Consider the following 22,626-nt stretch of genomic DNA (forward strand, 5'->3'; position numbering starts at 1 on the left):
GCAGGGTAGCCATAAGAGTATATGGTCTGGGAGTCTGTCAAACACGAACTCCACAGCACCATAACGGCTACACTGAAAACTGGGAAGTTTGGTATCAAACTTCTCAGCACAATAAATGCACACTGATGCCAGTGTACATTTTATTGTAAAATACACCACAGAGGGCACCTTAGAGGTGCCCCCTGAAACTTAACCGACTATCTGTGTAGGCTGACTAGTTTTAGCAGCCTGCCACAAACCGAGACATGTTGCTGGCCCCATGGGGAGAGTGCCTTTGTCACTCTGAGGCCAGTAACAAAGCCTGCACTGGGTGGAGATGCTAACACCTCCCCCAGGCAGGAGTTGTCACACCTGGCGGTGAGCCTCAAAGGCTCACCTCCTTTGTGCCAACCCAGCAGGACACTCCAGCTAGTGGAGTTGCCCGCCCCCTCCGGCCAGGCCCCACTTTTGGCGGCAAGGCCGGAGAAAATAATGAGAAAAACAAGGAGGAGTCACCGGCCAGTCAGGACAGCCCCTAAGGTGTCCTGAGCTGAGGTGACTCTAACTTTTAGAAATCCTCCATCTTGCAGATGGAGGATTCCCCCAATAGGGTTAGGATTGTGACCCCCTCCCCTTGGGAGGAGGCACAAAGAGGGTGTACCCACCCTCAGGGCTAGTAGCCATTGGCTACTAACCCCCCAGACCTAAACACGCCCTTAAATTTAGTATTTAAGGGCTACCCTGAACCCCAGAAAATTAGATTCCTGCAACTACAAGAAGAAGGACTGCCTAGCTGAAAAACCCCTGCAGAGGAAGACCAGAAGACGACAACTGCCTTGGCTCCAGAAACTCACCGGCCTGTCTCCTGCCTTCCAAAGATCCTGCTCCAGCGACGCCTTCCGAAGGGACCAGCGACCTCGACATCCTCTGAGGACTGCCCCTGCTTCGAAAAGACAAGAAACTCCCGAGGACAGCGGACCTGCTCCAAGAAAAGCTGCAACTTTGTTTCCAGCAGCTTTAAAGATCCCGGCAAGCTCCTTGCAAGAAGCGTGAGACTTGCAACACTGCACCCGGCGACCCCGACTCGGCTGGTGGCGATCCAACACCTCAGGAGGGACCCCAGGACTACTCTGATACTGTGAGTACCAAAACCTGTCCCCCCTGAGCCCCCACAGCGCCGCCTGCAGAGGGAATCCCGAGGCTTCCCCTGACCGCGACTCTTTGAACCTAAAGTCCCGACGCCTGGGAGAGACCCTGCACCCGCAGCCCCCAGGACCTGAAGGACCGGACTTTCACTGGAGAAGTGACCCCCAGGAGTCCCTCTCCCTTGCCCAAGTGGAGGTTTCCCCGAGGAATCCCCCCCTTGCCTGCCTGCAGCGCTGAAGAGATCCCGAGATCTCTCATAGACTAACATTGCGAACCCGACGCTTGTTTCTACACTGCACCCGGCCGCCCCCGCGCCGCTGAGGGTGAAATTTCTGTGTGGACTTGTGTCCCCCCCGGTGCCCTACAAAACCCCCCTGGTCTGCCCTCCGAAGACGCGGGTACTTACCTGCAAGCAGACCGGAACCGGGGCACCCCCTTCTCTCCATTCTAGCCTATGTGTTTTGGGCACCACCTTGAACTCTGCACCTGACCGGCCCTGAGCTGCTGGTGTGGTGACTTTGGGGTTGCTCTGAACCCCCAACGGTGGGCTACCTTGGACCAAGAACTGAACCCTGTAAGTGTCTTACTTACCTGGTAAAACTAACAAAAACTTACCTCCCCCAGGAACTGTGAAAATTGCACTAAGTGTCCACTTTTAAAACAGCTATTTGTCAATAACTTGAAAAGTATACATGCAATTTTTATGATTTAAAGTTCCTAAAGTACTTACCTGCAATACCTTTCGAATGAGATATTACATGTAGAATTTGAACCTGTGGTTCTTAAAATAAACTAAGAAAAGATATTTTTCTATACAAAAACCTATTGGCTGGATTTGTCTCTGAGTGTGTGTACCTCATTTATTGTCTATGTGTATGTACAACAAATGCTTAACACTACTCCTTGGATAAGCCTACTGCTCGACCACACTACCACAAAATAGAGCATTAGTATTATCTATTTTTACCACTATTTTACCTCTAAGGGGAACCCTTGGACTCTGTGCATGCTATTCCTTACTTTGAAATAGCACATACAGAGCCAACGTCCTACACGTCCTTGTCGACGTAGACCGATAGGAAGAAGACTTTCCGTCGGATGCTGGCGCAAGGATCAAATTCATAAGGTGAGGAATCCACAGGTAGTTTTATCCATCAGAAATAATATTTTGTACCCTGTAACACATCCACATTTCAGGATTTTTATTGAGTATTTCCCTGTTCTTTACCCCTGTACACAGGCATGCTATCAGTTTTAGGTGGACCAACCCCTTTGATATTTTAGTAGATGCTGCTTTATTTCCCTCTTTGCCTTTTATTTCGGTAGAATGGTATAAATGTGTTCCCATGACACTGACTCTGTTACATTGATATTTGCACTTTTGCAGTTAAATGGATAACTGCACTTTTGCTCCCTGTTGCAGTTACCCCCCCACTTTCTGCCTGATATTGATACTGACTTGACTGAGAAGTGTGCTGGGACCCTGCTAACCAGGCCCCAGCACCAGTGTTCTTTCACCTAAAATGTACCATTGTTTCCACAATTGGCACACCCCTGGCACACAGATAAGTCCCTTGTAAAAGGTACCAGTGGTACCAAGGGCCCTGTGACCAGGGAAGGTCCCTAAGGGCTGCAGTATGTGTTGTGCTACCCTAAGGGACCCCTCAACTAACACATGCACACTGCCATTGTAGATTGTGTGTGCTGGTGGGGAGAAAAAGGCAAAGTCGACATGGCATTCCCCTCAGGATGCCATGCACCAAAAATACTGCCTGTGGCATAGACAAGTCACCCCTCTAGCAGGCCTTAAATCCCCAAGGCAGGGTGCACTATACCACAGGGGAGGGCATAGCTGCATGAGCAATATGCCCCTACAGTGTCTCAGTCTATTCTTAGACATTGTAAGTACAGTGTAGCCATATTAAGTATATGGTCTGGGAGTTTGTCAAAAAGTAACTCCACAGCTCCATAATGGCTACACTGAATACTGGGAAGTTTGGTATCAAACTTCTTAGAATAATAAACCCACACGGATGCCAGTGTTGGATAAAACAAAAAAATGCATCTTCGACATGCCCCCTGTATTTTATCCAATCCATCAGTGCAGGACTGAGTGGTCTGTGCCAGCCTGCTGCTGAGAGATGAGTTTCTGACCCCATGGGGTGAGGGCCTTTGTGCCCTCTGAGGCCAGAAACAAAGCCTGCTCTGGGTGGAGGTGCTTCACCCCTCCCCCATGCAGAAACTGTAACACCTAGCAGTGAGCTTCAAAGGCTCAGGCTTCGTGTTACAATGCCCCAGGGCACTCCAGCTAGTGGAGATGCCCGCCCCCTGGACACAGCTCCCACTTCTGGAGGCAAGTCCAGGGGAGATAATGAGAAAAACAAGGAGGAGTCACCCACCAGTCAGGCCAGCCCCTAAGGTGTCCTGAGCTGAGGTGACTGACCCCTGCCTTTAAAAATCCTCCATCTTGATTTTGGAGGATTCCCCAATAGGAATAGGGATGTGCCCACCTCCCCTCAGGGAGGAGGCACAAAGAGGCTGTAGGCACCCTGCAGGACAGCAGCCATTGGCAACTTCCCCCCAGACCTAAACACACCCCTAAATTTAGTCTTCAGGGGCACCCCAGGAAATCAGATTTCTGCAACCTGAACTAAGAAGAAGGACTGCTGACCTGAAAGCCTGCAGAGACGACGGAAGACGACAACTGCTTTGGTCCCAGCCATACCGGTCTGTCTGACTCGAAAAACTGCAACAGCAATGCATCCAACAGGGACCAGCGACCTCTAAAGCCTCAGAGCACTGGCTTGAACCTAAGGACCAGAAACTCCTGTGAGCAGCGGCTCTGCTCAACAAACATCAACAATATTGCAACTTTTAAAGGACTTCACACTGGAAGCGCGAGACTTTGACCCCGGCTCGAGATCCAGAGAACCAACATCACAGGGAGAACTCCCAGGCAACTCCCACGAAGTGGACACCCTGAGACGTCCTCCCTGCACCCCCCAGGCGATGCCTGCAGAGAGAATCCAGAGGCTCCCCCTGACTGCGACTGCCCGGTAACAAAGAACCCGATGCCTGGAAGAACCACTGCACCCGCAGCCACCAGGCCCCAGAGAAACCGACTACTGGTGCAGATTTGACCAGCAGGCGGACCTTATTGTTGCCCAGTTGGTGGCTGGCCCAAGAAGCCCCCCTGTGCCCTGCCAGCATCGCCAGAGTGACCCCTTTGTGTGTTTGCTTTGCGCTCATGGTGGCGGTCGGCTCGCTTATGTGAAAATGTTTTACTTTACAGTTTATTTGGCAAGAAAAGTACGGTTAGGAGTTTACAATGCTAATAGCTTTAACTCGAGTAAACGCGAGACCTATTGCATTGCAAATGCTTGTTGCAATTCAGATCCATCCAGCAATGGACAACGGAAGCCGGGTCAAGAGAGGCACCCTGTCTGCCAACCATGACATAGCACTGCCATAGTTAGCTGCCCAAAGCTCATTTGTGTGGTGGGTGAGCCATATCCCCAGATATCGATGGGCCACCGAGCCAGTGCAATAAGGATAGTCTAGTGGAAATGGCTGAATGCCGTCAGTGAGAGGAAATAGTATGGCTTTTGACCGATTGTTCTGTACCCTGGAAAAGCCGCCAAACCTGATAACCTCTTGTGAGCGAAGCAAGATTGTCCCAGGGCTCTTGAATGTGCAATACCGTCCACCTACAGTGAGATGATCAGCCCCCTTATTTTGAAGCCAAGGCAGAGGTGTGCATGGTGTTGTCAGGGGTAGGCTGCCAGAGGCTCAATCGCAATGGTGAAGAGGACAGGATGGGTGAAGGCAGCAATCCCTGGAGTGTGGTACGAGTGACTGAAAAAGGGTTCTGAGATTATGCCGTTAAGTGTGAAGTGGGTGGTGGGAGAGGTGTAAAGGAGTTTTATTTGGTGAAGAAAACTAGCATTTAGACACAGTTGCCTAAGTAGTGTAAAAAGCAAATTCTACTCAAAGGAGTCAAATGCCTTGGTGGCATCCAGCAGAGCAGCAACCCCCTGCACCTGGGGATGTAAATGGTGCAAAGATGGTGCGTAGGTTGTGTGATGTTGCACGAATGAGTATGAACCCAGATTGATCGGGCCGCAACAATCTAGGGAGTAATGGGAGAAGACAGTTTGCCAGAATTTTCGAAGATCTTGCAATCTACGTATATCAGGAACAGTGGGCAATAACAGTCGCAGCAAGAGGGATGTTTGTCAGGCTTTAGAAGGGTCACAATGACCACCTCTCGGAGGGAGGGTGGAAAGGACCCCTTTTCCAGGGATTTCTCAAGCATAGACAGCACGTGAAGAGCGTATATAGACGCATATTCCTTATAAGTTGGTGGTTAGGCCATCAATGCCAGGTGCTTTATCACTGGGAAGGCTACAGATGACTTGTATGAGCTCTTCCGAAGTAAGGAATGGACAACTTTAGAAGGACCGGAGTGTGATCTTAAAGGGTATGAGGAAGATGATCTATCCCAGTTACCCAAGTCCGGGCATCACGGGACATCAACCAATAATCTATCCTGGACCATGAACTGTGGAAAGCTGTAATGCACTTACCCTCCTTATGTGCTTGGCATGTGTGTCGCCACAATCATGTAGATAACAGTTTTGAATAATGGTATTAAGGGCCAGTGCCTCACCAGGGTGGGGGCGCCCGGAGAATCCTGCAAATATACTAGGTTGATGAGTCTACTTGATTATGGAAACTGCTGTTAGTGGCACCTACTGTGATGTTGAGCTTTTAATCCCCACAAGAAAGCACACTTTGAAACGTAATGATGCCATCGGTGAGACTATCGACGGAGAAAACTATGCATGACACCTAACGACAACATCAATCTACATGACTCACATTAGCACAAGACCAACCTGCGCAACTTCTAGAGGCAAGATATTCCGTGGTACAATGTCTAATGCCATGATTTCAAGTGACAGTATCTGGAATGCCCTACCATCCAGTAATGAGATTGGAGTGCTTTGATGTTGAGGATTTCCTAGATGTTATAGGGCAGTCATTCTTCAACTTCAACATAGAGCCTGTTCTCCAGAAAGAACAGGTAGAAGACAGTTTGCATGGACATCGAATCAAACTATGTTGATCTAAGTGCTGATGTAGAAGAGTCAGTGACTTTTCCTCCTTTCTTCTCTTGCTTTTCCTGGTACTCACGCTATAGAAGTCACTTGGAATAGAAGGTGTAGTTGAAGTGGAAGCTGCATCTTACCAAGCGGACATGTCTATTCTCTGTACCTTCCTTGGTTCAGACATTTCAGCTTTCCCCTCAGTCAGGTACCTTCTCAATTCAAAAAGGTCTTCTGACATTTCTGTGCAGAATACCCCCTTGTTGAGTTAGACAATGGATGGCAGATCACGCACAACTGGTCAAGGTCTGAAGTAGCTTTCTTCCTCCCACTGCAGCCATACTTCACAAATGGTGTGTTTACAAAAATGCAGGAAAAGGCTTTGAAAAGTAAACAGAGCATTCTCTGAAAATGGCTTAAAATCACCAAGAGGTTTTCCAAGATATCACTCTCAATAGTTGGAGGAAAACAAAAAAAAGATGACTCAGGGGGTAAACTGCCAGTACAGGGCATCAAGGGAGATGGAAACTCCTGAAGTCAAAGTGGCAGTGTATATTTGAGCTAGGCTAATATTAGGGCCTATCAGAACGGCCTTTTCCTCTGTGTTAGGCAGGAATTCTTTTTTTTTTTTTTTTTCTAGGCAGCAGGTTAGGTTTATGGTGGTATGTAAGAAAACCACCTTGTAGAATAAAACTTTCTAAAACAAATTCAGAAAACAAAGCCTTTAATAGGCTTTTTTCTACGAGTTTATATCTGCATATAAAATGTTAGCTTTCTCATCCCTATTCTCATTAACGATGGAGACTAAGCACTCAGGTTCCCGGCACCAACAGATAACATTATGACTATCCAATGATACAAAACTTCATGTGGCTAATCTTAGAGCGAGACTGAAGGGTCAGATTGTATGAGATGGAACTTAAGATCAGAGCAAGAAAAGTCACCATAGTTTGAAGAAGCTCGAGACTAACACTGTCTTAGTGACAACCACTTAATTATGTCCAGTAACAATCAACTCATTGTTGGCAATGAGTGGCAAGTGTACCTCTTACCACAACAGTGGAAATCTACGATCAACATTTTATGGTGAAAAAGAAAAAGAATGGAAAGAAAAAAAAAACATTGGCAAAGAATAACGTTTTGGCCCACCAACACCGAAGTGTAAACTCTTTTTTTTTTTTAGGTTAATGTACACGTGTTCATGATCAGGTAAAAATGCTATCACTCACAATAGAGATCAAATAGCTGAAGTAGGCTGAACCACCGCTCATGGTGTGTGCAGTGGTGTGGGGAAAGACAGCTGAACAGATCCAATGGATGAAGACTGTCTCATAGTCCACCTATATATGTATGCATTGGGTATTGATCTATTTTCAATAACAAGTGACTAGTGAAATGTTAGACGCACAAATATGAGGATTAAGGCAGAAGATATATTTACGGCTGACTGTTAGAGAAGATTATGGGATTATCTGCCAATCAGCAGTTGCTGCCACTACTCAAGAACGTTAAAGCATTGCAAACTGTCACACTGTACGGTACAACTACATTTTGGCACTAATTACCAAGTGCTGTGCAGTTTAACTGTGTTTGAGGAATATAAAAGATGTTTGGCGAGCGAGTCTAGGCTTGCGCTACAAAATCCCTATTAAAACAGAGAAGAGGATTTCAATGATATGGAGAAATGTTAAGAAGGTTTAAAGAATTAAAGGAAATATTATTTAAAAGAGGAGGTTAACATACTTCGTTAAACCTTTCACAGTTCTTAAAAATCAGCCGCACATCAGCAACAAAGTCATCTGGTGTTTCATAGTGTTGTGAATGCTTCTTCTGGAGTTTTTTTTTCACCGTCGACAGATCCATTGGTTTCTTTATAATTTTATAGTAGTTTGGTATCTGAAAACAAAATGTACGCAAGTCATTAGAAAAAGAGACCCTCTAATCTAATATAGACCTCACACCTTCATGGCACTTGTACTGTAAAACAAAATTCAAAATAGGAATATGCATAGACTATGACAAGGCAAGCAAATAAAATACACGTAGTTTTAGAAATACATTAGAAGACAAATATTGCACTTAGTTCCAACTGTCTCCCAGACCACGCCTATAAAACACTTAAAGGGATTGCATAATCAACCTTTACACAAAGATCCAGCTCCACAGTTTAGTATGCATTCATGTACTTGCATAAAATATATGAGTAGTAGAGTGTACTGAAGTCTGGTTTCAATAAGTGCTGACCAAATTTAAGCCCTTGCAACCCAATACATTTATAATTAGCTTCTCAAAGTTGTATTGTGAGAGTTTGTGTTCATCAAATTAAAAAGAAAAACAAAAGGAAATAACTATGTTTTAATTAAATATTCGCTCAGATTTAAATAAATATAAGGACTAAAACACGCGAACCGATTTATGGGTGCTTTCGTTTATCAGGCTAGTGGTTCCAAATATTAACTATTAAAAAAATATATGTGGCTTAGATAAGCACTGGCTATATGCACTGTTGCTGAATAATGTGAATGGTTAATATCTGCAGAATGGTTAATATCTCTAGGAAAGTGCCTCTTTTTGACATGGTCACCTCACACTTTTTGCCTGGTATCGGATCTAATTTTGAGTGAACTTGCACTGGGTTCCTGCTAACGGATCCACAAGACCACAACCGGAGGAAGATCCTTCTCATACCTCGCTGCTAAGACATGGAATTCTATTTCTCTTCATCTCAGGCAATCTCCCTCACTGCCTCAATTCAAAAAGGACCTCAATACCTGGCTCTTCGACTGAACCAGCCATCCAGCTAATCAACTGAACTGAACATCCCCCCACCCCGCCTTGAGACTTTGACTGGTTATTAGCTGTGCTCTATAAGAACCCTGATTGAACCAGGTCTGCAATGCCAGATCTCTTTCCTAAAACTGCACAGTTGTTTCCCAAATTGACAAAGCCTTTAACGCACTCTTTAAGTCCCTAGTAAATGGTACCCCTGGTACTTAGGGCCTGGAGTCCTAAAGAGGGTCCCTAAGGGCTGCAGCATGAACTATGCAACCCCAAGGGTCCCCCTCACCAGGCACATGACAGGCTGCCATTACATGCTGGGTGTTTTGGTGCATACAAAAGTGTACACACAACATGGCACACAGTTTGTATGCCATGTCCCCTAACCATGCATGCAATATCTAATAGCAGGCCTTACAGCCCAAAGATAGGGAGCTTTATATTACATGGGAGGGCATATGGGCACAAGCGGATATGCCCCTGCTATGTCTGTGGATTCTCAGACATAGTAAGTGACCAGGGAAGCCATTTTAAATACAGATGCTGGACACTGATCCATACGAGTTCCCCAGCTACATGATACCTTCACTGAAGGTAGGGATGTTTGGTATTAAACATCTATTGGTGAACACACGCCGATGCCAGTGTTGGATTTACAAATACATGCACCCAGAGGGCCCCTTAGAGGTTCCCCCGAAAACCAACCAGCCTCTGATGTGCTCACTGAGCAGTTTCTGTCAGCCTGCCAGCCAAGACATCATTCTGGACCCCTAGGGTGAGAGTCTTCCGCTCTCAGGTGGCTCAGAACAAAAGCATGTCCAGGAAGAGAGTATAGCACCCCATCCCACAGGATAATCTGCTGATTAGCCTTCCTAAGGTGGCAAGCCTCAAAAGGTTGCCCCCTTTGATATCAGTCTGGCTCCATTCACAGGAGACTAAGCCAGTCAACCCCCTCCCCCACACACCCCCAGAGCCCATTTGGCAGCTGGACAGGTGGGAAAATTAGCTAGTCAGGTAGGTGTGCCACCCCCAAGCTAGTACCATCCTTAAGGTAGGCTACTGCGAGGTTGACACTTTTTCAGAAGCAGCCATCTTGGTGGGGGCATACTTAGGAATTCTGGAAGAGGGTTATGCCCAAGTGATCTCAAGGGTCAGTAGCCCATTGGCTTCCACCCTACACACCCCTAAATTCAGTATATAGGTGAGCCCCTGGCAACAGAGAAGCAGATCCTGACAACCTAAAAAGAGCAAGGACACCGAAGAGCCGCAACAGCAGACGAGGAGAAAAGAAGCAGCTGACCTGGTACCAACCACAATGGCCTGTCTGCATCCCTCGACGAAATCTGTACCAAAGCCGACTTGTCCTGCAGCTGCAACTCCAGAAACCCAGGAGAACTGCCTGCCTTCAATGAAGACTCAAGACATCTTGTGAACACCGTCCGGTTACCCAAAAACCTCCAAAGGCACTCTGAAGCCTCTGGAACTGCTAAAACCAGAAGTCACCACTGTGCACCCGAGGTGAGGTGGACCACCAGTGCCAACAAGATTCTCTAGAGTCTGTAGGAAAGTGGCCTCTTTTTAGCATTGGTTACCCCCACTTTTTGCCTGTTTGTCAGTGTATTTGACTGTTCACTGGGATCCTGCTAATCAGAACCCCAGTGATTATGCTCTCTCCCTTTAAACTTGGTTACTTCAACCACATACACCCCACATTTGGCATACTGGTACCCCCATGTAAGTCCCTGATATATGGTAACCAGTGCATTTGGGGGACCAGGGGATCCGCGTGGGCTGCACCATGTATTATGCCACCCATGGGGAGCCCATGCAAAGTGTATCTTCAGGCCTGCGTAAAAGGGTGCATGCACCATTTTCACTACAGCTCACTGCACCATGTCACTGTAAGTCACCCCTATGGAAGGCCCTCATAGCCCAGAGGGCAGGGTGCGGGTGCCTGTGTGTGAGGGAAGCCCTACAATAGCAGAGGTGCCCCTAAAAAACTCCTGGACATTCGTGAGTGAGGGGACCTCATTTTATGCGTGTAATGGACAAGGGTCACTACCTATGTGCAGCTACATAATGGTAACTCCGAACCTAGGCATGTTTGGTATCAAACATGTCAGAATCATACCCCAATACTGTTGCCAGTATTGGAAGTATGATTCCATGCTCTCTGGGGGCTTCTTAGAGGATCCCCAGCATTGCTCCTACCAGCCTTCTGGGGTTTTTAAGGGCAGCACAAGCGACTGCCACCCCTTAGACAGGTTTCTGCCCTCCTGCTGCTTGAACAGCTCAAGCCTAGGAAGGCAGAACAAAGGATTTTCTTTGGGAGAGGGGGGTAACACCCTCTCCCTTTGGAAATAGGTGTTGCATGGCTTGGGAGGGGAAGCCTTCCCACGCCACTGGTATGCTTTGAAGGGGACACTTGGTGCCCTCTGTGCATTAACCAGCCTACAAACGGTTCAGGAACCTCCAGTCCCTGCTCTGCGGCAAAACTGCACAATGGGAAGGGGAGTGACCACTCACCTGTCCATCACCATTTCAGGGGCGGTGCCAGAGCTCCTCAAAAGGGTCCCTGGGTTCTGCCATCTTGAATACAAGGTTGGCAGAGACCTCTGGGAGCATCTGAGCGTCCAGGTCAGGCAGGTGGCATCAGAGCCCCCCCGATAGGTGGTCACATGGCTATGTGACCAATCCCCCTTTCAGGGCTATTTAAGGTCTCTCTCTATTTAAGACTGATTGCAACATTGTTTCCACGGAGTAGTCCTCTTGGTCCTCTCTGCCAGCTGTCCAACTTTGGTGGAGGTAAGCCCTTGCCTCCCCATGCAGGACAGTACCCCTGTGCACCCTCTTGCAGCTTCCAAGGCTTTCTGGCAGCTCCTCCAAGGGATCTTCAGGCTCCGTGTAGCCCTTGCCCTACTTCCTGCAGCGCACAGCCGTCTGCGTGCTTCTCTTGTGGTGTGGGTCTCTTTTCCACTTGTGCTGCGTGGGCTCCCCTGTGACTCCTAGTTCCTCATCCACTGGGTCTCCTGTGGAGGCTGCCTCTTCTGTGGACTCTCTGCCTTGCTGAGGGTCCCTCTAGAACTTCGCCCGTTGGTTGAGTCCTCCTGGACCTTGCTGGTCCCCGGCAGGTCCACTTTTGCTTCACCGCGACGTCTGGCTTGTTGGTGCCTTATTCAAGCCACTGACCGACTGCAATCATCCATCTGGCGTGGGGCGTAGACTGCATCCTCCAGGAACTCTTCACCTGCTCCAGGGCTGCATTCCTGAACTTCTTTGTGCTACCATCGACCATCAATAACACAAACGTGAGCATTACGATTATCTACTTTAGCCTCTGTTAAGCTTCTGGGCAACCCCTGGGCTCTGTACACACTATATCTCATTTTGATATAGTATATACAGAGCCAGCATCCTACAATGGTGGGTCAGCATTGGGGGTTTATGACTTTGCTTTTGGTGGACTACTCAGCCAATATCTGATCGCACAACAACATTCCAAACTTTCCTTTAGAAAGAGATTTTTGAATTTGGCAAATGTTTCTACATTTTTAAAGTCCTGCTAGAGCCTTGGTTAAGTCCCATTAGCATATCTTGTCAGATTTTAAAAGTTATCTTAAGTTAGGGGTTAGTAACTAGAAGTAGTTCAGTTCCTAAAAGTAATCCCCAACTTTAGTAACATAATGAGCAGTTCAGAGGAAATGGTCGTGGAACACAACCTCACCCCTTACCTCCATTTAGGGTTGGGAGGGTTGAGGTTCCTCTGCAAGCTGAAAAACAGATCAGGTTCCAGCCCTACCAAGGCCAAGCTGCAGGAGCTCTTGGCATTGTATCTAAGGGACCACCCTGCTGAGGATGAAGACCTCCCCTCAGATAGGGAAGATGTTGGAGCTGAGGAGCGTGAACTCCACCCTCCTCACCTAACTAGGGAGATCAGGGTCCCAAGTCCCTATCTCCAAATATAGTGCTCACAGGATCTGGATCTTCCACAGGGGAGTCCAGCTCCTATGGGAACATGGAGGGCAGCCTCAATAAAGAGGATCTCCTTTTAAAAAGGACGGCCAAAAGATTCACTTTGGAGCAACAGCTCCTAGCTATCGAGAGGGAGCAAGCAGAAATGGGCTTACCACCCATTTTTGGTGGCAGCAACTTAAATAGGCTCTGAGAGAATACTGATCTCTTTAAAAAAACAAAAGGGATTGTCTCAAAATAAGGTGATGACATCACCAAATGGTTCACAGCTTTTGAGAGAGCCTGTGCAACCAGATAACTAAACCGATCTCACTGAGGATCTCTCCTTTGGGAAATGTTTACTGGTAAGTTTAGGAATAGGTTCTTCACACTCACTTGTGCATTTGCTGAATCATATCACCAAATGAAGGCTACCCTGAATGAGGGCTTTGGATTCACCACTGAGGAGTATAAAAATAAATTTTGGGGGGCTCACAAAACCTCAAGCCAGTCCTAGGTTGATTTTGTAGACTACTCAGTGAAAACACTAGATTGTTAGATAACTGGCAGTGGAATGCATGACTATGATGGGCTTTATCATTTGTTTATGAAAAATATATTTTAAGTAACTACTTCAATGACAAGTAGCATCAATATCTAGTAAACCTGGACCAATTTGTCCCCCTGAAGTTGAGCAAGAAGGCAGACCATTGGGTCTAGACAAGGGTGACCAAGACTTACTATGGGGGTGACCAAAAGAAATGGGCCACAAAGCCTCCCCAGGGGATAGGTGGTGAGAAACCCAAGGACAAAAGCAAAGAGTCTTCACAAGGGCCCCAAAAACCTACACAGGAGGGTTGGTCCCAAGCCTCTTCATAATCCACAAGTGGGTACAAGGGTAAAAACCTTGTTCACAAGAAGGCCTGGGGTCACAGCTATAAACAGCACAGGCACCGAACTGGAGACTTAGCCTGTCCCAAAAAGAATGCCTCTAGCACTGCTCCAGTTAGTACTGGTATAATCAGTCTCCAGGTGGGATCAACAGTGTGCCCAGAGCAAATCAGGGCTCACACTGAAGCTACTCTAGTCTCTGAGGGTGGGGTGGATGTAGCCACACTTGCTGTCCAGCTGCCTAATATGCAAAAATACAGACAGCACCTCTTAATAAATGGGAAGAAAGTAGAAGCCCTGAGGGACAGAGGTGCCAGTGTCACCATGGTGAGAGAGAAACTGGTTTCACCAGGACAGTATTTGGCTGGACAAAGTTATCCAGTCACCAATGCTGACAATGTAACTAAAGTCCATCCCATGGCTACTTTAGAATGAAGAGGGTTACTGGCCTGAAGAGCAAGTTACTTACCTTCAGTAACGCATTATCTGGTAGAGACTATCTAGCTGTAGATTCCATACCTTTGAATTCACTGGCATCGGTTTCAAATCCAGAATTTTTTGCTGAGCAACACCCTGCATGCGCCGTCGGATGGCATCGTTCGGCTCCATCTGGCATCATGAGCATCGCTGGAGCAGTCTGTGAGGTTATGGTCACATATAAAGGCACCACTCCAGCATGCGTACGTCAGTTCTTTTACCCACAAACTTCCACACAAGAAGGACAGTAATGGATAGAACCAAAACTAGGGCTCTGAAAGGGACAGACCCTAACCCTACTAGACATAACCAGAGAGCGGGGAGGCATGGATGGGTGTAAGGAATCTGCAGCTAGATAGAGTCTCTACCAGATAATGCGTTATCGAAGGTGAGTAATTTGTTCATCTGATAGAGACTTCTCGCTGCAGTTTCCCTACCTTTGAATAGACACCCAAGCCACAACCTCCTGGCGGTGGGCTGCAGATACCTATACTACACTAAAAAGTCCTGTAGGACTTAATGGGCAAAGTGTCCGTCTCTCCATACCTGATTGTCCAGGCAGTAATGTTTTGCAAATGTGTGCACAGATGCCCATGTTGCCGCCTGACAAATCTCCAGGACTGGAACGCCTCGAGCTAGCGCAGTGTTAACAGCTTTGTCCCTGGTAGAACGAGCCCTCAAGCCTCAGGAGGCTGCTTCCTGGCCAATGCGTAGCAGATCTTGATGCAGAGAATGACCCAGCATGAAACGGTTCGCTTCTGCACTGCAAGACCCTTCTTTGCTCCAATGGTTTTCCACAAAGAGATAGTCATCCACCAGTAACTCTCTTGTGCAGTCAAGGTAGAACGACAACGTTCTTTTGAGGTCCAGTCGGTGGAGTCGCTCCTCTTCCTTAGAGGGATGCAGCAGAGTAAAGGTGGTGGAAAGCGCCACGAGATCTGAGTACCACCTTGTCTGGATAGATCAAGAGATACGGTGCTTTGAAGACAAACCTTGCATCTCACTCACCCTCCTGGGAGATGTTATTGCCACTAAGAAGGCTGTCTTGGTGGTGAGCAGCCAGACGGACAGTTGTGTAAAGGCTCGGAGCGAGCACATGTGAGGACCATATGTAAGTCCTGTTGGGGCATAACAGAGTGTAGGAGGAAATATATGTACAAGCCCTTTGAGGAACCTATGTGCAATGGAGGATTTGAAAAGTGAAGGCTGGTCAGGCAGCCAAAGGAATGCTGATAAGGCAGAAAGATAGGCCTTGAGAGCACCCAAGGCATAACCCTTGCTGGGCAAGGGAAAGTTAAAAGAGAAGGATATCAGAAAGAGAAACAGAAAGAGGATCAATTGACCTTTCTGTACAATAATATACAAAGTGTTTCTGGCTCTGTATATACTATTTCAAAGTAAGAAATAGTGTGCACAGGGTCCAAGGGTTCCCCTTAGAGGTAAGATAGTGTCAAAAGTAGATAATTCTAATGCTCTAAATTGTGGTAGTGTGGTTGAGCCTTATCAGAGGGTAGTGTTAAGCATTTGTTGTACACACACAGGCAATAAATGAGGAACACACACTCAAAGACTTACTCCAGGCCAATAGGTTTTTATATTGAAAAGTATGTTTTCTTAGTTTATTTTCAGAACCACAGGTTCAAGATTTACAGTTAATACTTTAAATGTAAGGTACTTCACTTAAATACTTTAGGACCTTTGACTGAAAACAATATCATGTACAGTCTTTGTTAAAATGGCAATAAGCTATTTTCAAAGTGGACACAGTGCAAAAATCAACAGTTCCTGGGGGAGGTAAGTGAAGGTTAGATTAGGAGGTAAGTAAAACACTTACAAGTCTCAGTCCTGGGGCATAGGCAGCCCACCGTTGGGGCTTCAAGGCAATCCCAAAGTTACCACACCAGCAGCTCAGGGCCGGTCAGGTGCAGAGGTCAAAGAGGTGCCCAAAACACATAGGTGCCTATGGAGAACAGGGGTGCTCCGGTTCCAGTCTGCCAGCAGGTAAGTACCTGCGTCCTTGGGGGGGGCAGACCAGGAGGGTTTTGTAGAGCACCGGGGGCGGACACAAGTGGGCACACAAAACACACCCTCAGGGGCACATGGGCAGCCGGGTGCAGTGTGCAAAGCAGGCATCGGGTTTTGTATAGGTTTCAATAGAGGGACCCGGGGGTCACTCTAGTGGTGCAGGCAGGCACAGGGGGGTTAATGCCTTCTCGGGACAGCCACCACCTGGGCAAGGCAGAGGGTCGCCTGGGGGGTCACTCCGGCATCGAAATTCGGTTCCTCCATGTCCTGGAGGCATCAGGTCCCTTGTTAAAGGCAGTTGCGGTCAGGGGGAGCATCTGGATTCTCTCTGCAGGCATCGCAGTGGGGATCAGGGGGGTTGTCTCTGGTTACTCACAGGCTCGCAGTCGCCGGGGAGTCCCTCCCTGAGGTGTAGGTTTTCTGCAGGTCGAGCCGAGGGGGCGGTGGGTGCAGAGTGTAGAGTCTCACGCTTCCGGCGGGAAACGTGAAGTCCTTGGAAGTTGCTTCTTTGTTGCAAAGAAGTAGCTGGTTTTGAACAGGGCCGGTGTTCACCAGAGTTTCTTGGTCCTGTAGTCCAGGGCAGTCCTCTGAGGCTTCAGAGGTCGCTGGTCCCTGTCGGATGCGTCGCTGGAGCAGGTTTTCAAAGTTGGAGACAGGCCAGTAGGGCTGGGGCCAAATCAGTTTTCATCTTCCTCCTTCTCTGCAGGCTTGTAGGCCGGCAGTCCTTCTTTCTTCAGGTTGCAAGAATCTAGTTTCCTAGGTTCTGGGGTGACCCTAAATACTGAATTTAGGGGGGTGTTTAGGTCTGGGACTTCTCTCCAGGTGTGCTGAGTGGGCCTTACTGTGACTCATCTGGCTGCTGCCTGTGGGTCACCTGTGGGGGCTGCCTCCTCTCCTTGTGACTCTCCTAGCTGCCGAGGGTCACCTTGGATTCCTGCCTTGGGTTGAGTGCCCTGGGCATTGCTCGTACTCTTCAGCGTTGAAAAACCTTCTCCAACTCTTGCATTTGCCAAGGCTTGTTGGTGGTTTTCCAGCACCACTGACTGACTGCATCACGACTGCAGATGCAGTACATCGGTTGCATCACATCTGGAAGGTCTCTTCTGTTCCTGTGCAGCACTGCTGACCTTCTTCCTCCACTGTCGACCTGGTCCTCAATCCACAGAAGGGTGGTTAGTGGCTCCTGACACAGCCTGACACTCAAACTGGAACTGGACTGGGCCCCCTTCTTTTTCAGGTCCTCTTCTGTCATGATCCACCCTTAGTTCCTTCCAGTCTTCTCTGAGGGAGTGGGTACAAGGAGAGTGTAGCCACCCTCAGGGACAGTAGCCATTGGCTACTGCCCTTTAACCCTTACACACCACTAAATTTAGTATTTAAGGGCAATCCTAAACCCAGCTCTTCATATTCCTGATGACCTGACAAGAAGAAGGACTGCTGAGCTGAAAACCCATCAGAGAAGAAAAGGAGACGACAACTGACCTGGCCCCAGCCTTACCAGCCTGTCTCCTGCTTCAAAGACCCTGCACCAGAAAAGCGACACGTTCTGCAGGACCAGTGACCCCTGAAAAGCCATCAGGGGACTGCCTGCCAAAGGACCAAAAACTCCGATGGGCAGCTGCTCTGCCCAACAAGAAGAAAAGACATCCATCTTTAAAGGGACTCCCACCTCACTCCAGAAAAGTGAGTCCCCACTACTCTGCATCCAACGCCCCCAGCCCGTGTCCAGAGATACCAACTATCCAGAGAGGACCCCGAGGCGACTCAGATGACGTGTCAACCCTGGGCTGACCTCTCTGCACCCCCACGATGCCACCTGCAGAGGGAATCCCGAGGACCCCTCTGACCGCGACTGCCCTAGACGAAGATATCAGACGCCTGTAGAAGCACTACACCTGCAGCCCCCCGGCCAGTGAGAAACTGACCACCAGTGCAGCAACGACCAGCAGGCAGCCCTCATCAATGCCCAGTCGGTGGCTGGCCCGAAAAGCCCCCCCTGTGCCCTGCCTGCAGCGTCTGAGTGAACCCCGGGTCCCTGCATTGAATCCTATTAAAAACCAGACACCCTGTTTGCCCACTGCACCCGGCTGCCCCTGCACCCCTGAGGGTGTGTGTTGTGTGCCTACTTGGGCCCCCGCCCCTGTGCTCTCTCAAACTCCCCTGATATGCAACTGCAGGCACCGCTTGTAAGTCTGGTACTCTGCCACGTTGGCCATTAGGCTCTCTGAGGGATCAACTCTCTGCTTGGAGCCCAGGAGGTCAGCCACCCCACTTCACCTAAATCTCGAAACGCTGACCCCACCCGGAAGCTCCTTGCACCTATACCTGGGGTATTGACCCCTTACAGCAACCAAGGCTTGTTGGTGGTCCAATCCAGATTGTAACAGCAGATCTACTGTTGAGGGACGTAAGGATCCATTGCGCCATTGAGGAGAGTGGCCCCACTGCCCAGTTTCCCCTTTTCACCACGTCACCAAAACCCAGAGCAAGCACCTAACCACAGTGACCAAACGCCTCAAAGCACCTCTGCACCCGAGCTCCACAGCCCGGATCCAAGGGAGTTGACGGTGCCCACGGGGCTCTGAGACCCTCTGGAGGTGAGCTCATTCCTGGGTTTGGCCAGACTGCACTTCCAGTCACCGCATGCAGCCTCTTTCTCCAGGTCCCCTCCAGTTTTTGAAAACTGTAAAAATTCCTATCTTGAAAAGTGTGTGCTTTATATGCTTAGCACTACCGTCTGATATGCCTAACTGCTCGCCCACACTACCACAAGAGAGAGCATTTGAGGTGTCATGTGTGTCTCTGTAATTCCTCTGGGGTTTGCTTGGACTCTTTACACAGGTTTTTGTCCACTATATAAGGAGCCAGATTTTTACAATTGGGTTGCAACTGGATATTTTGTTTTTAGGGGAGATAACACTGGCACTTGAGTTTGGTTAGGAGGCTTCAGTCCAAAACCAGGAGGGGGGGGCGAAAGTGGGGGGACATCTGCAGAGAGAAGTCCAGTTGGCTATACATGTATTTAAAGAACAAAAGTTTGAAAAAAAGGGCTACAATTAACACATTTATGGTGAACAAGCCGGAATGTTATGCTTGGATTCAAAGTAGGCAGGAAAAAAACACACTTACCGAAGCTGGGACTGGTTCCTGGAATTCAATACTTAGCTCATGGCAGTAAAGGTAAAGCAGGAGGCGCTCGCATTTCTTTAATGAAACAAACAACAAGAAAAAACTTCAAATTAACCTCTTAACGACCCTCAAATCTGAAAAAAAAACAGTTGCAGTTTTGATCAGCTGAAATGCATGCAAAGCTACTCACAATGGCGAATCACAATGACATTTTAACTAGGACTGGTCTGGAAGTTGAAACTAAGCTTGAGGTGGGTGGAGTACTTATGTAGCAAATACATAAGAACAATATTTTTGTGTTACTGTACAGCACACAATTAAAAGGCAAAAGATGTTTTGGATTTATTGATGGCACAACTGTTCCCAATGTGTTTTGATGCATCAAAGGCAGCTTTAAATGAGATTACTTTAAGTGATTTTACCCATTTTATCGGACAGGAAACATTCCAAAATAGTCATACTAGGGAATACCATCTTCAATATTGTAGGGCCAAGAAGGCAGCACATTAATCTGAGGTCAGTGGGACGGGATTCCTCGCCTGCTTGATAGGGCTTTTTGTAGACCAGCTGCTGTAAAGTTGGCTCTAAGTGCACAATCACATATTTGTAAATATATATGGAAAAGCACAGGTTACTTACCTTCCATAACGATATGTCTGGTAAAGACATTCTAGTTGCAGATTCCTTACTTTTGAATTTCCCCAGGTGTCAGACTGAATCTGGAGATTTTTTCTTTGAGCAGTAACCCTGTGTGCCGTTAGGTGGCGTCGGTCGACTCCGCGGGCGTCGCTGGGCTCGTGGTCCAGTGATGATGTCACGGTCGTATACAGGCACCACCCAGGCATGCTGGTGTCAGTTTCTTTTCACGACTTTCCACGCCAGTTAGCGCAGAGCCATGAAGAACACTGAGAATGGTGCGCCACAACTAGGGCCTTTAGAGGGAAGTACCTGTCCGTAGAAATCAGTTCGCAGAGCGAGGAGGATAGGCGGATCGGTAAGGAATCTGCAACTAGAATATGTCTCTACCAGATAGATCATTACCGAAGGTAAGTAACCTGTACATCTGATAGAGACTTCTCATTGCAGATACCTTACCTTTGAATAGATATCCAAGCAATACAATCCCCAGTGGTGGGCTGTGAACTAAGATCACACCAAAAAGTCCTGCAGGACCAAACGGCCAAAATAGCCATCCCTGCGGACCTTACTGTCCAGGCAGTAGTGCTTGGTGAACATGTGTAAGGACACCAACGCTGCGGCCTGACAGATATCCAGGACTGGAACTCCGCATGCTAATGCTGTGGTAGCAGCGGTTGCTCTGGTCGAATGAGCTCGCAAACCCTCAGGAAAGTTGCTTTTTTACCAAAGCATAGCATATCTTGATGCAGAGGACTACCCATCGTGAGATGGTCCTCTTCTGCACTGCCATACCTTTCTATGCACCCAAATATCCCACAAAGAGTTGATCGTCCACCCGGAAATCTTTGGTACGATCTGGATAGAACACCAACGCTTTTTTTTGGATCCAGACAGTGGAGTCTCTCCTTCTCAGGTGAGGGATGTGGGGGTGCGTAAAAAGTAGGCAAGGTGATAGATTGGCCTTCGTGAAAAGGAGTTACCACTTTGGGAAGAAAGGAAGCCCTGATACGAAGCACAACTTTTTCAGGATGCACTGCTAGAAATGGTGGCTTCAAGGAAATAGCCTGAAGCTCACTTACTCTGCGAGCAGAGGTGATGGCAACCAAGGTGTTTTACATATTAAGAGCTGTAAAGGACAATTGTGGAGCGGCTCGAAAGGGGCGCACATGAGGTATGCGAGGACCAAGTTTAAATCCCACTGGGGCATGATGAACGTAACATGAGAGAACATATGAGTGAGGCCTTTAAGAAACCTCCCAAAAGAGAAGGTTGCTCTGGTAGCCTTAGGAAGGCAGAGATGGCAGACAAATATCCCTTGAGTGTGCCTAGAGCACAGCCTTGCTGGGCAAGAGAGAGAATAAAGAGAAGAACCTCTGAGAGAAGTGAAGAGAGGGGATCAACAGATTTGTTAATAAATCATGCCACAACATTTTTCCAACGACAGCCGTATACCGTCTTAGTGAAGGGACGCCTGGCTGCCAAGGTGACATTACAGACTTCGGGTAGAAGGTCAAAAGCTGTCAACTGTCACCGCTCAATCTCCACTGAAGGAGGCGGAGACTGGACAGGTTTGGGTGGATAACCGTCCTCTGTTGCTGCGACAGAAGATCCTCCCCAAGGGGCAGTCTTGATTGGAGGATCGAAGGTCATGCTGAAGAGCTCGGTATACCAGACTCTTCGTGCCCTGTCTGGAACTATCAAGATTACTTGGGCCCGGTCTTGCCTAATCTTCAGAACTCTGGGCAGAAGTGGTATTGGCGGTATGGAGTACATGAGGCCTGAGTTCCACTGTCGCGTGGGCTCTCATTATTCTAAATGAGACTACTGGATTTCTAGGTAGCAGGATCTATAACGGTGTGGGGGACTGAGTCTGACCCACGTGTAAAGAACCCGGTCACCCTAAATCCGGTTTTTGCTCCGGCTAACTAGCAGTGCCTCATTTCTCCCATGTGGAAGGAATGATTCGGCAGCCGAGCGCATGACATCTTTGGAACTTCTCAGGGAAGTCGTGGTTACTCAGATCCAAACCAACTCTCTTATTTCCAATATGATCTCATATACAAATGACAAAGACAGTATAAGTTTTATATAATGTTTTTAATAAAACAACTGTATTTTAGATATTAAGGCGTGAGCCGCAATAACCAGAACGATACAACACAGTAGGATTGAAATAGTCACCAGGAGAGTAAAACATAAGAACAAAGCTATCATATTGTCTAACAGTTTCTACTCTCCCTCTGCTTGTTCTATTTAGAGCACAGCATGTTAAGCTTCTAGCTTGCCTATTAGAATCACTGTGGAGACATCAGCCCTCATATCTGAGCAAAGACCTGTGATCTTGGTTCAGCATCTGCAACGAGGCAGTCAGCGTCTAGTTGTGGTTCCCTGGTCGGAATCTCCCTCTCGCATGTATTGGGACAAGTAAGTGATTTTATAAATAACATGTCATTGTGATCACAAAATGTCCCTACGCAGGAATGCCAAGTCTAAACTCCTACCA

The 22,626-nt window shown here is 47.9% G+C and overlaps 1 protein-coding gene across 3 annotated transcripts in view; it reads right to left on the reverse strand.

Moving 5' to 3' along the window:
- The window catches only part of TRIM33 (tripartite motif containing 33), a 502,696-nt gene that overhangs the window by 83,764 nt on the left and 396,306 nt on the right, over positions 1–22,626 (reverse strand). For all 3 annotated transcript variants that reach the window (XM_069218910.1, XM_069218908.1, XM_069218909.1), the window contains 2 exons: positions 19,485–19,559; positions 7,977–8,129 (listed from right to left, as the gene is read on the reverse strand). In XM_069218910.1, coding sequence (XP_069075011.1) covers positions 7,977–8,129; positions 19,485–19,559 — 228 coding nt within the window. The remainder of the gene's footprint in view (positions 1–7,976; positions 8,130–19,484; positions 19,560–22,626) is intronic.

This window comes from Pleurodeles waltl, unplaced genomic scaffold (assembly GCF_031143425.1).
Source record: "Pleurodeles waltl isolate 20211129_DDA unplaced genomic scaffold, aPleWal1.hap1.20221129 scaffold_119, whole genome shotgun sequence".
Taxonomy (NCBI): Eukaryota; Metazoa; Chordata; class Amphibia; order Caudata; family Salamandridae; genus Pleurodeles; species Pleurodeles waltl.